Source organism: Impatiens glandulifera, chromosome 1, assembly GCF_907164915.1.
Source record: "Impatiens glandulifera chromosome 1, dImpGla2.1, whole genome shotgun sequence".
Taxonomy (NCBI): Eukaryota; Viridiplantae; Streptophyta; class Magnoliopsida; order Ericales; family Balsaminaceae; genus Impatiens; species Impatiens glandulifera.
Window position 1 is genome coordinate 126797953 of NC_061862.1, and position 14988 is coordinate 126812940.

At 34.5% G+C, this 14988-nt stretch overlaps 1 protein-coding gene across 1 annotated transcript; it reads right to left on the bottom strand.

The window, feature by feature from the left end:
• Positions 1-626: 626 nt before the first annotated feature.
• On the bottom strand, positions 627-7315 carry LOC124919741 (phospholipid-transporting ATPase 1). The gene is made up of 7 exons (XM_047460066.1): positions 5222-7315; positions 4730-5036; positions 3133-3787; positions 2922-3045; positions 2485-2704; positions 1399-1857; positions 627-1092 (listed from the first exon to the last, which is right to left on the bottom strand). The coding sequence occupies exons 1-7, from the start codon at positions 6738-6740 to the stop codon at positions 861-863; spliced, it is 3516 nt and encodes a 1171-aa protein (XP_047316022.1). The 5' UTR covers positions 6741-7315; the 3' UTR covers positions 627-860.
• Positions 7316-14988: the final 7673 nt, after the last annotated feature.

Consider the following 14988-nt stretch of genomic DNA (forward strand, 5'->3'; position numbering starts at 1 on the left):
TCATGCCCAGTTGCCAGCTTTTTTTTCTTTTTTTTTTTACCCATATTCTCTCCTGTGTTGGATAAGTTGAAGTTAAGATAAATTGCTTAAAAAATATGGAGTTGAAAAAAATTAAAAAAATTAAATAAATTTATGATATATATATATATATAATTAAATTAAATTATGTGGAAAATGAAGATATAACAGAATAGATAATTTTTAAATTATCATTCACTCATGCAATGACATCATTTCTTACAAAAGTTTTAAATTTCGAAAAATTATTTTATAAAGCCTAAAAATTGATAGAAAAATCTTCATTATACTTGTAGAATAATACATCATTCTCTACTAAATTTCTCAAACAAAACATGTATCATTACTCTTAAATAATCTTACATTTTATTATCTCCTATAATTCAAATAATATATGATAAAAAAGAATATTTCAACAAAATTATCTTAGTCAGTTTTAACCCTAAAATAGTGTTTTCAAATAGCCTAGACACATAGAGAAACAAAAATTTAATAAAATAACCCAAATTAGATTGGAACAATTTGGATATTGTAATCCCTAATACTCATCCCTTAAGCATATGATAAATTAGGAAATAATAGTGTAGAAAATGAGATGGGATTAATTATAAAGGAGAAAAAAGGGGTGTGGTTTTATATGATTTGCTAATTTACATTAACTGTTTGTACAAAAGCCAGAAGGGCGTGTGCCTCTAAAAAGTCACTCTCATTTCTATCCTTTGGATAGCTGCAAAGAAATGAAACAAGCAAACAATATAAGACTGACTAATGAATAATGACAAATTTTAACACAAAAAACAAAGAAAATCATCCCTCCTTCCTCATGAGGCAAATTACCCAAATCAACTTCTTCTCCTTGTAGGGTGGTTATTATCCTCCAAAACTTGTCTCATTTCTATTTCCGAAAACCCAAGATTCTCTCCAATTTTCTCAGCTTCTCTCATAGTCTGAATATCAGAAGGCCAATATCTTTGAACAATGACCTTCACCACGAAACGGGGGATTAATGCTCCAATAGGAATGACTAGCAAGCATAGCCAGAACAAACTAGTTGATGCGAGATTAAAGATGGCCCTGCAAAAACAAAGGTTTGGTTTGATGTTCAGTTTCTATTCATGTTCAAATATCCAACCTGCTTGTTAGAATAAGACATAAAGGTTATAACAGGTGGGTTATTTCCAAATAACCTCTGTGTTTGTTTTAGATTATTAAGTGACAAAGGTAAGACTCTTTCCACTTGAGTTACTTGGTAGTTTAAAATATTAAATACTAAGAATAATTTAATCATTTTACTCAAATAATCAAAATAAACCACTTTTTACATCAAACAATAATTTTCTTAAAAACCCAAGATCAAACAAGGTCTAAGTAATTACGTACCAGAAACCTGGTAGCATGGGCAAGGCATCGATAAAGATGACACAAATGCATGTCACAACTATCGATCCCCAGATTGAAACATGGGTTGTCCACGTCCACTGGATTACATCCATAGCCAAGTGTAAGTTAACAAGAACTACGGCTCCAAGCGTCCACAGATCTCCTAAACTAGAGGAATCGATTGTGCTTGCCCAATATGCAAGGAGAGGAATGAAGAAAACGACTATACTTTGCCACAATGTGTCCAATATTGTTATCCAAAACAACTTCGAATTGTAATTCTCCTCCTTTTGTCCTGATCCATAAAGCTGAGGATACTTAAGAAGCGTTCTTCTTCTTAAATCCTTGTCAAGGATCCCAACGACCACTGTGGGGATTGAAGTATAAATAACTGAATACAAGACACTGCTCCATTCTGTTATGGCAGTCGTCAATGTGAAACAAGTAAATAGTACATACCTGCAAGGAAGAATAACCTTAAGTACTCATAAAAGCGCATACATATGTGTATAATCCATATTGGCTAGTTTTGAAAACGATTTGGTAGAGAAATGGGATATGCCTACAAAAGGGATCCCAAATACCTAAAAACAGGCTGTGTCGAACTGGGCTAGATGAGGGATCAAAATTTTCATGAAGAATATATCTACAAACTTTACAAATTTCCGGGTTGCATTGGGGACTATCCATTTGGAAGCACTTTCTAGAGCTGGATCCAAATATGGATTTGGATGAGAAAATGTCCAAAAATTTCCTTGGAAACAATTTTTTTGTCAAAAGTATCTCATCCGGATGTTAAATTAGATGAGATAGTGTCCTGAAACATAACTTAATTAGACATACATTCATAATTTTATTTTACGTTTTTTCATCCAAAAAGAGATCCAGCTCTAGAAAAGTGTTTCCAAATGGTGATCCGTATACCAAAACTAATTTGCGGTTTCCAATGAGACCCAGATACAACATGGTTTCCAAAAAAAGAGAATGGAGTGAGCTTTTGTTTACATCATTTAAGAACTTTTTTGTTTTGTTTTATGAGATTGACAGGTAAGAGAGTATCGTGAATAGGAAAATGAAGAGACTTACCAAAATAAAACAAAGACAAAAACTGCATTTCTGTAAAAATTGTACAAGAGCATGTAGGACATCCTCTGGTAATTCCAATGGCCATGGACAAGCAAAAGAGGAACCAAGAATCTAAACTGTCCCATTGCAAAGTCTGATGCCATGACAGCTTGTCTACCCTCTTGTCCACTTATACCCACACCAACATCAGCCATTTGTATCATTGATACATCATTCGCACCTAAATAACAACCAAACATGTTAAAGCCTTGTTTGATGAAGAGTTAACATAAAATCATCATCAATCAAATCATCAAACTAAAATACTAATCCACTTTTCATCAAACAATTTTTTATTTTTATTTTGAAGTTCAGATTATTTAAATAACAAATCCTACATCAAAGAAGCTCTTAGTCAATTTACTTTTTACATTTAGAGACAAAGAGAGAGGTAATACCATCCCCTATTGCCAGTGTCATATCGTCAGTCCTGTTCTTTATTAGAGCAACAATTCCCGCTTTTTGAAGTGGAGCAACTCGACAACATAATACCACCGAACATTTACTAGCCAACTGGAAAAACTGTTAAAAAAAAAGAACATTAATCATTAGTAAACAGCTTTCCCTTTTTCTTTTCCTGTTTTAGAAGTTTATGAGGTAAACTGTTACCTGTTCCTCAAGATCCGAGTCCAAAATGTAAACAAGGCTTGTACCGTCAATAATCAAAGCAGGCAAACTCGAATCATGAGCTAAAGCAGTGGCCTCATCTAAGCGTTTTCTACACGATTCCTTGGACTTATTGTTTACAACAATCTGAGTCATCCTCTCCGTCAACAGCTGAGAAGAGTAGCCAATTGAAATAGCAGTTTCTTGTTTATCTCCGGTTAAAACCCACACCTTGATACCTGCCATTCTAAGAGACTCTATTGCTTCTGGTACACCTTTTTGCAGTTTATCCTCTATTGCAGAGGCACCTAGTATAGTGAGGTTAGTTTCCACATTTGCAGCAACTTTACGAAGCAAACCTGCTCTTCCTATCAATGCAGTGCTGGCAGATTCAAACGAAGATTGCCATTTTCCAAATTCAATATCACTTAGCTCACGCATACCCACAACTAGGGTTCTCAAACCCGTGGAGGAATAGTTATAAAGATGGGATTCTGTCAAACTGACAGTTTTTGAGTCTGATGATTTATCCAGCACGCTTAACATTGTTGTGTCTGCACCTTTCACAAATACTTTAACACTTCCATCTACACAACTCAATATAACTGACATCCTTTTTCTATCACTATCAAACTCGTGCAAACCCAAAACATTGAACCTGTTCAAGAACAAAAGGAAAATGCAAACATCATTAAAATGAAAGAGACAAAAGAAGTAGGATTGTCACAGGTGATCAAATGAAAGCTTTGAACAAAATAATAATAACCCTAAATAATCAATTGATATCATAACATGACATACTACTATATGGCCATGATAAATTTAATGCCCATGAAATTATTGTCTTCGTTTGGAAACACTATATCAGTCGGTTTTCTTATAGAGTGGGATCCGTTTGATAACTTGGGTGTATTTGGATCCCCTCATCCCATCATCAATCAAATCATCTAAATCATGAATCAAAGTACCAAATTACCCTTACTTTATTGTTTATAACACTTGAAATATTAAAACAAATGACATTTTAGTCATTTAACCCCAAATAATCTACTTTTTCATCAAACAATGTTTTTTCCCCAAAAAATGGTTCATTTAAAATAAATAAAAACTCCATCAAACAAGCTCTTAGTTTTTTCTGGATGGAGGTGGTGTCTGATTGGACTTGGTAAGGGCTATAAACAATAGCAGATGTTTGAAGATGGCAGGGTTTCCAGCATATTTCAGGCAGTAATACCCTTCATAGCAAATATATCTGGATTTAGATGATTCATTTATGATTTCCCAACATATTAAAAATCCAGATAAAGAAAATTGTTTCCAAATGAAGACAATAACATTTCTTTTTTTTCCCCAAATCCCCCATCATAGTGAATCTAAGAGAGGAGGGTCTATAGAAGCATATTATCTTCATCTATAGTCAAATTTAGTCTAGGCTTCCCTCATAATAAAGACATCAATCACCCAGTTATTGATGTTGATAATATCCATTCAAACATCCACCATTGATCTAACAACATGAAGTAAGTAATAGTAGCAGAAGAAGCTAAAAACACATAATTAAGATAAAGATCTTAAGAAAAAACAAGATTAAGTTAATTACCTCTGTCTTTCTCCTTGTACATCTATAACAATATGTCCTGAGGTTCGTTCTACAAGTGTATAACCGTAAGCAGCAGCAGCATAAACAAGCGCTTGTTCATCAGGAGACTCTCCTTGGTAATCTATCAAGCCCAATATTGGATCCGAAGTCTCCAAAACTATGGGCACAATTGTATTGCAAGTTGCCAATGCCAAGAAGAAATTGTGAAGGCATTGTCCTTCTTCAGTATCTTTCCTATCTCCCAACATCTTTATAAGCTGAGGATCAACCTTTATCTCCATCTTCGGTCTAACAAGCTTCCCATCAACTGAAATTCAACAAAACAAACATCAATTTACTTTTCCACTTTCAATAAAATTCAAATCATTTTTCTTCTTTTCTTGAAAACTATGATTTATTCCCGGGAAGAAGCTAGCATGACCTTCCAACAAGGTGTTCTTAGGCAATCCTTCAACAAAATTCAAAACATGAAAAAGAATTATTATTATTTACCTTGAATGGGATGTGAAACATGTTCCTCATGTGAACTAGCATTTCCGCCACTATAATCCACACCACGAATGCTCGCGCACTTAAACTCCATCTTGTTTTCCGTGAGCGTACCCGTTTTATCAGAAAAAACATACTTTATTTGTCCTAGATCCTCATTAATGTTCAAAGCCCGACACTGAAACTGAGAATCCAACACTTCATCGTACATTTTCTCATCCCGTATCATGAAATAAGCCTGACCAACACGAACAAGCTCCATGGAGATGTACAACGAGATCGGAATCATGATTTGAAAAACAATAACCGACATCAGGAACGTGAATAATATCTCCAATCCCCACCCGTAATAGTTATAGTTATCACTATCACTCTCGTTATCTTTCTTGAAATCCTTTTTTCTGAAGAAGGGTATGTAATCGAGTTCTTTCTTATCTCTCCATAACCAGACACCAGCACATATAGAAATTACTGTACACAAAGCAATAAGGAAAACTGAGAGGATTATAATCTCGCGATTCATTTGGGTCTCCAAACGACTCCTCTTTGATGGTGCTCCAGCATTGTTGAGCATAGCTTTAGTCTCTCGGCCTGCATAAACCGCAACCCCAATTACCCAAGCTGTGTTCTTGATTTCACAACCTCGGAGAATAATATTAGAAGGTCCAAGAGAGACTTTTCTACCATCAATTTCCATATTTGCTTGAAACCCATAAATGTTTCTGTTAGGCAATTCACATTTGATTAACCCACTAATCTTCTCATTCTCGGGAGTCTTTGAAAGAGTTTCCTGTTTCGCGTATCTAGTTTTCAGATTCGATTCCCCGTCTAAGTTAGTCGTGTACACATATGCAACGCCTGAAGGATCACTGGTCGAGAGAACAACCATATCACAAGGGATAGTTTCGTTGGCATGAATCTTTATGATTTCACCAACTTGAATATCTTTCCATTTCTTCATATGGAACTGATTGTTTACAAGAACCGATGCCAGTCGATTATTTTCAATCCGGTCAGACCTATGCCTTCTCCAATCTTCATACGCATCTTTGACAGCAGTAACTAATAGTACAAAAGCTAAAGGCATAATAGAAGCTCCCCGTCCAAAAACAGCTAGTTGTGGAAGCTGATTCAATATAGCAATGACAAGGAAATAGATATAGGCTACTCTATGGAACTGTTCAAATAAATTTCTAGGAAGGAAAGAAAAGATGGAATACTTGCTAGTCTTTATGGAATTTCCAGCAAATTCAAACCTCTCGTTTGTCTTGTTTGGATCGTTTACATAAACCAATCTGGCATCTTCATCGTTGATCTCTTTCTGGGAAACGCTGAACCCTTCTGAATCTGCCCGTCTAGACCCATATCGAGTCGTCGTCTTTGACCCTGATTCGCTGATATTCACCTCACGAAGAGAATTCTTTGATTGGATCGATGAAATACTACGACGGGACGACGAGTGTATATTTGAATCCAGAACTGGGGGAATCTCAATTTGGATATTTGAATTTGAATCCATCATAGAAATATTAGGTAAAGGGTTTATCAGATCGGGAAAAACAGAGGAAAACGTAGAAAACAAAGTACGAAGAAAAGGGTTCAGAATCGGCCGGTCCGAGGCCTTGATCCGAAGATCAGAGACCTCTTGACCAACCAAGCATCAACAACAACCAAAATCATGAAATACCCAAATACTGATCTCAGCTGAATCTCCCGAAAATTTCACGGAAGAGAGAGAAAAACTATGAGAAAAGAACGATTCAACAGCAAGTAGAATGAGAAATTGAAAACCCAATAAAAATGGGAAAACAAGCACACCCCTTTTCGAATTCTTTGCTCAAAGCCGCAGCAGCAGAAGAAGAAGAAGAACCAGCAGCAGCAGCTTATAGCCAGCTCCTCCCAATTCGAGTTTTGTACTCCCTTTGAACAAACAGAAATTCCAGAGCTGAATCACGAACTGGGTTGTGGGTTGTGATGGATTTATAGATAGAAAGAGATTCAACAATTGGGTTTGAAGAATTTGAGACGAAACTATACTGAGAATGACGAATTCATCAATATATATGCATTTCAAAGGCTATAAACGTCAGCGGCGGCGACGATCGCAAGAAATAAAGACCAAATTTTTAGACTATTATTTGAAGAAAGAGAAAATCAGGAAAAAAAAAAAAAAAAACACATCTTTCATAGAAAATAAGAAAAGTCATATAGAGAGAAAATGAAGATGGAATTTGGAATATTTTAATATATTTCTTTTCATAATAAAATTTATTTTTTTTAAATATATTTATTTTCATAATAAAATGGTTGAAATTTGGTAATGTGGCTTATGCCGGAAACCCCACGGTTGGTGGTTGTAGTCTTCTAGAAGTAGTAATTAATTAATTAATTTATTAATTAAGTGTTATTATTATTATTATTAATAATAAAAAGTACCAAAAAATGATTATTAGTAGAAAAAATAAACGTGTATTGTTGTTCGGTTTATGACGGTGTCCGAATTTGACCAGCTAATTGATTCTTTTTTTTATGAAAAAAATGAATATTCTCTGATTATTTGTTTATTTATTTCAATTATTAATTATTAAAAGTTTCAATAATGCTTGGATTATCATTTTAAGTTTCCTAAAATTGAAATAAATAGGATGGATGTCAACTATTTATTCATTTGAGAGAAAGCAAAATGCATTTATTACCGAGGCATGATTGTGTGGATTACAAAGTTTTTGAATTTATGGTTTTTTTAGTCAATGAATTGCATGTATTTCATACATGTTGATCCTTTACAATTGTCATAATGAGCCACTTTAAGAAAATTTACTAGTCATAGGAGAATCCAATAGGATATATACATAACCCACAACTAGTTTTTTATTATTGTAATTGATATGATACTCGCAACCAGAAAACATAGTTGATTAGAAGAATTTCTAACACATATTAAAAAGATGATCGCATAATGTCACGGTGATATTATGTTTTTTCTTTAAGACAAGTCAAAATAGATCGATTAGGAATCTATTAGTTATTATTTTTAACTTTAAAGTACAAAATATATTATGATAAAGAAAATGAATGAATTACACATTATACATGGTGTGCATTACGAAAACTTTGACACACGATATTTTCACACTTACAGGTGTTGACAAGGATGAGACCCAAAGATCATACATCCCCAAACAATTCAATATTGCAATTAATAAAAAGGTTAAGAAAGAAAAATATTAGTTCTACTAACTTTAGATAAATTGGATTTTGAAGTAGGTTAGGAATAGTTGAGATGATAAACTTTATAATCTTTTGACATAATTGAGGGAGATCTAAATATGCTAATTAACTCATCATAGGCAAGGTTCAGACTTTATCACACTCATTACACATAATCAAAACACTGACCTTTTGATTATTTAAAAAAAGAAATGGAAGGTAAGTTAATCAAGATCTCCTTTTTTTTTTTTCTTTGACTTATTCATATGATCCTCACACCCTTTTTTTTTTCTTATATGGTTTGAATTGTTGGAAATTTTAAATTAATTCTATAAACTAGCATTTAGCCCGTGTATTTGCACGATTAATAATATAAATCTAGCATTTTTAATTTTATTTTTAACCGTTTTAAATTTAAAGGCGGGTTAACCCACAATCCGACCCAAGTATCCAAATTAACCACAGCTCTCGACCCGACAATCCGGATATTTTAAAAATTAAGCATAATCATATATAGATTAGTTAGTTAAAAAGTTGAACTTATATTAATATTAAAACGTCCCGTGTTTATCAAATTTGGTGTTGAATTTAAAATATAAAGTCTTTGTAGTCTAGTCGGTTAAAGAGTTGTACTTGTTTTGTTAGGTTGCAAGTTCGAAACATACCTATAGTATTTTTAATTTTATTTTTAACCGTTTTAAATTTAAAGGCGGGTCAACCCACAATCCGACCCAAGTATCCAAATTAACCACAGCTCTCGACCCGGCAATCCGGACACTTTAAAAATTAAGCATCATTATATATATATAGATTAGTTAGTTAAAAAGTTAAACTTATATTAATATTAAAACGTCCCGCATTTATCAAATTTGGTGTTGAATTTAAAATATAAAGTCTTTGTAGCCTAGTTGGTTAAAGAGTTGTATTTGTTTTGTTAGGTTGCAAGTTCGAAACATACCTCTAGCATTTTTAATTTTATTTTTAACCGTTTTAAATTTAAAGGCGGGTCAACCCACAATCCGACCCAAGTATCCAAATTAACCACAGCTCTCGACCCGGCAATTCGGACACTTTAAAAATTAAGCATCATTATATATATATAGATTCTATAAATTCTATTAATGAATAGAAAGTAGAATGTGAGTAATAAAATTAAATTAAATTCACATTAAATTCAAATGTAAATTAAAGTGTGAAATTTAATCTAAATGTATAATTTGAATTAATTGATATAAATGAATTGATTTAAAATGTCATGATGACCCATTAACAAAATGTTGTTAATTTTAGTGTATCTTACATGAGTTTATTATTATCAATTGTTTTAATAATTTAATATTATTATTAACAATTGAAAAAAAATCATGTAATGAGAATTGCATAATAAATGTGTTAAGTAATTTTGGCAAACAATTACCTTAATTAAAAAGAAATATTAATCGTTTGATCAATTGATGACTGTTTATTATTTCAATAATATAAATATACATTCTATCCCAGACCATCTTGGATACAATATTATATTATCTTATCATTTTTCACTCTAGAATTCTAAGAGTTTTTTTCTCTAAAATTTTAAAAGTCCTCTCCTTATTTTGTGAGTGTTATTCGAGTTCTTGACTCGTCGTATTTCCGTTGAAAACTAGCGATCAATTCAAGTACTTTGTCAAGTTTATTACGTAGTAATTCTAGTGTTGAATCACTAATAAATTTTTTGTAATCTAGGAGACAACCATTTACAATAAACTCCAGCACAATGGGAGACAATGAAACTGTTTTAATGGAAATGTGCTAAGCACATGTCTCGAATCAACTTCTCAAATTAATGATTTTGTTCTTGGTATATTCTAGTTTATTTAATTTATTTATTTATAACATCCATTTATATATATTTTCTATTAATTTAACGACAAAAGTACTAACAAAAATTTCAACCTAAGATCTCCATCTTATCTTGATTCTCATCCTCCTGACATCTGTTAAAAAAAGTTTCTATGTTCCTCATTTGCAGCAACCAAATGAGGTAATTTCAACATCCTTTTTCTTGATTCTCATCCTCTACTTAGAGTAGATTCTTTGATTTAAAATTATTAATTCATTATATTTTTAATCTCTAAACATATGCGAACATCCTTTTCTTTCAAATGTTAAAAAAAGTCTCCCAATTACTCGTCTACAATAGCCAAAAGAGGTAATTTCACATACTTTTTTTCCAATATGTAATTCCCATCAAGAAAAAGAATGTTGAAATTACCTCATTTGGCTATTGCAGACAAAAAAAAAAGGGTTGACTAAAGTTTTAACAGAGGCAAAAGAGGATGATAATCAAAATGAGATGGAGATTTTAACCCTGAGATTGAAGAAAAGAACAAAAACGGGTGTAAGGGTCATACAAATAAGAGAATACCTAAGAGAGAAAAAAAAAGTGAAACGGAGATCTTGATTAACTTAAGCCTCCAATTTTTTTAAATACTCAAAACGTCATCTTTTTTATTATGTGTAACATAGTGTTATAAAGTTTTGTAATAGAAGATCTGAATTCGTGGTGAAAACTATCACCCTAAGAATGAAAGCAGAATAATACTAACCGTAGTGGAATGCCGAACAATAACGTAAAAGTAAGAACGAACAAAATAACAACACAATAAACATTCCCAGGTTAGGACCAACAATATCATACGTACTGCTTTAGAAGAATTGATTCAATAGAGTTATAATAGGGATTTCAAACTCTATCTCTCTTTATTTGTTCTATATTTTAGTATCACACACTTTTCTCGTTTACAATATATATGCTTTTAGAATTCATAATTAGGATAAAGATCATATGATATCTTTGAGACTTTAACATATATACAATGATATGATCTCGTGACGATTTAGTTGATATTTCTATAATAATACAATTTGATTGACATCTTCAACATTATGTGATTTCATATCTTTTTTAATCCAACAAATAATCGTACATATCTTCCTTCCCTTTTTGTACCTAACATTGAGATACACCAAATTGAGCCTCAAAACTTTAGGCCCAATTCCACAAATTCTCTACATTGCCTATATGTCTATTGTCAAATGAATGAGCCTCATCATCAAGAACACCCTAAAACTGATCCTCCTACTTCTCCAATTACGTTCCAACCTTTGTGACGTGAATCAAGTCATAACATTTTTGACACTTGATTCTTGTCTCCACCTTCGTGGTCATATCTACGAGATTTTTATCTCTGTGAACCTTCTCCACAACTATCGATCCACTCGTTATGACATCTCGAATGTAGTGAAGTCAAATGTCGATGTGCTTTGTGCGCTCGTGAAACATCAATTTCTTGGACAAGTGTGTGGCGCTTTGGTTATCGCAAAACAACTCCACTTTATCGTTCTTCATAAATTCACCCACGAGACCCTTCAACCAAAGTGCATCCTTGATGTCCTCCGTCACATCAATATACTCGGCCTCCGTTGTTGAAAGGGCAAATACGAATTGTAATTGTTCCTTCCAACTTACCGAGCATCCAAATAAGGTAAATACATATTCTGTTAAGGACCTTCTCTTGTTAAAGTCACTTGCAAAATCAACATCAACATATTCTCTCAACTTATCATCGCCTATAACTGCCCGTGTAAAACAAAGACCAACATCTAAGGATCCCCCAATGTAACGGAGAACCCAATTTGTAGCTTCCCAATTTTCTTTCCCCGGGTTCGCCATAAAGTGACTAACAAGACTAACCGCGTGAGCAATATCAGATCGTGTACATACCATGGCATGCATTAGTCTCCTGACGACACTCGCATATGGGTACTGTTCCATTATCACCTTTTCCTATTCGGTACTCGGTGATATCTTTGAGAAGAGCTTAAAATGAGTAAATAATGGAATTTGATTCGCCTTAGCATTAGACATCCCAAACTTGGCAACCACTTTTCGGAGTTAGTCGCTTTAAGACATGAACAAAGAGCTTTACTCTCGATCCCGCTCAATCACCATCCCCAAAATTTTCTTTGTCGGACCTATATCTTTCACCTCAAACTCACTCTCTAGTAACTCTTGACCTTGTGAACCTCTTCCTTATTTACCGATGCGATCAACATATCATCCACATATAACAATAGGAAGACCATACAACCATTAACTCACTTGACATAGACACAACTATCGAAATTACTCCTCACAAAATCGTTACGAACCATGAACTCATCAAAGCGCAAATATCATTGTCTTGAGGATTGTTTCAAATCATAAAGAGAACGTTTAAGGAGACATACCTTGACTTCATCATTGGGTTTAATGAACCCCTCGGGTTGCATCATGAAGCTCTTCTCCTCCAAGTTATCATGAAGAAATTTCGTCTTCACATCCATTTACTCGAGCTCCAAGTCAAACTAAATTACTAGAGAGAGCAACACATGAATGAACATGTGCTTCACTACGAGGGAGTAGATCTCGTTAAAGTCGACCCCTTCGCGTTGTGTGAAGCCCTTAACTACTAATCTTGTCTTAAACTTTGGTTTGTTACTAACCTCTACACCTTCTTTGCACTTGAACATCCACTTTGAATTAACCACCCATTGATTCTTGAGTTTGTCCACCAATTCCCATGTCTCGTTTTTTTCAAGCGATGTCATCTCCTCCGTTATAGCATGCTTCCATTCGATTATCTCCTTGCTCTCCATTGCTTCTTTAAACAATATCGTCTTTGAACCTTGTAACTCATCTGCCATAAGGAATGCAATGGCTGCCAAATCGGAGTAGTTAAATCTCTCCGGAGCTCGGGTTGTCCTACAATCTCTATCTTTCATTAACTAGTAGAAGCTAAGGTTCTCTTCTCGATTTGTACCTTACTCCTTTACCTGACCGTCTATTTCATTCTCTTCACTAGCCTCCCCCATGTCTACCAATTCTTTAGTAATCCTTCATAAGAACTCCACCTTAAATTTGGTCCTCTCTTTAGTGACTTCGCCAGCTTCGACTAACTGTGTTGCTCCATAATCAGAATCGGTTTCCTTAAAGAATATTGATGCATTTGGCCGTCTCCCCATCCTTGTAAAACAATTTCCAACCCTTTACTCCCTTAGGGTATCCAATGAACATACACTTATTCTCTCTTGGATTAAGCTTTCCATCTCGTTGGTGCATTTAAGCCACACACCCAAATAACTTTAGGTTGTCGAGTTTTGGAGGAGCGTCATTTCCAAAATTCTTCTGGTGTCTTGCATTCCAATGCTGCCGATGGGCAACGATTGATAAGATAACCCGTAGTGTTAACCGCCTCACCCAAAACCGCTTCGGTAGACCGGCCTCAAACAACATACACTAGATACGCTCAAGTAGCGTTCTGTTCATTCGATCTACCAAGCCATTCTATTGTGATGTCTTTCAGACGTTTTCTGGCAAATCATCCCTTCTTCCTTGATTAAATTTTTGAACTCCTTGCGTAAGTATTCCAAACCGTTATATGTTTGGAGCTTTTTAACCTTCTTCCTGGCCTGAGTCTCTACCATCTTCTTTCACGCCTTGAACATAAAAATGCCTCATCCGCATGCTTCAAGATGTATACTCAAACCTTGCTCGAACAATCATTAATGAAGGTGATAAAGTACCGACCTCCACCTAGAGTTACAGTCCTCACTACCCCCATAAGTTCGAGTGAACATTACTGAACATCTCTCGAGTCACCTTAACCGACTGCCCAAACTTCACCCTCATAACTTTACCGTATATGTAGTTCTCGCAAAACTCAAAATCATCAAGTTTCTCCTTTCCAAAGTAACATTTCTTTCTCAACTCCTTCAAACCACTCTCATGTGCCCCAATCTCTTATGCCACAGACTTGTGGGCGATACATCTTGAGGCTCCACCACTATCGCCATATCACCAACTAAGGTTCTACCTTGAAAAATGTAAAGACTCTTCTCTCATGCACCTCTCATTACCACTAGTGACCCATTTGTGACCCTCAATACGTTCTCCTCACACTTCCATGCAAAACCAAGTTTGTATAGTGAGCCGAGAGAGATTAAATTCCTCCGAAGGTCCAAGATGTGTCGTACGTCTGTCAATACCCTCTCAATTCCATCATGCATCTACAAACGTACTATTCCAATCCCCGTCACCCTATAGGAATTGTTGTTACCTAACAAAACCTCGCTCACCAAAGTATTCTCATAGGTCTAGAACTAACTCGCGTTAAGTGTCATATGGAACGAACACCTAAAATCCATAATCCAACGTTTGTTGGACAAATTAGTGGAGACGACTAGAATGTCCACACTTTCATACCCATTTTTGATCTCTTGAACAATCTTCGATTCTCCACTCTTCTTCTCGTCGTTACTCAAATCTAGACAATCTCGCTTAAAGTGTCCCTCCTTGTCACAATTGTAGCACTTAGTAGATTTCTTCCTAAGAGACTTTAAACGCCTCTTCTTCTTACTTTTATTGTCATTCCTCTTAGTTATCCCTCGAACTAAGAGTCTATCTCCACTTACATTTCTCTATTCATTCTTTTTCTTTTGGTCATTTGATATCAACACACTCATCATATAATCTAGGG

Excerpts from the sequence above, each read along its gene's own strand:
- LOC124919741 (XM_047460066.1), bottom strand. The coding sequence starts at position 6,740 with ATGATGGATTCAAATTCAAATATCCAAATTGAGATTCCCCCAGTTCTG. Across the intron at positions 3,788-4,729 it reads GTACAAGGAGAAAGACAGAG|GTTCAATGTTTTGGGTTTGC; the intron begins GTAATTAACTTA and ends GTTCTTGAACAG. Across the intron at positions 3,046-3,132 it reads ACTCGGATCTTGAGGAACAG|TTTTTCCAGTTGGCTAGTAA; the intron begins GTAACAGTTTAC and ends TTTTTTTAACAG.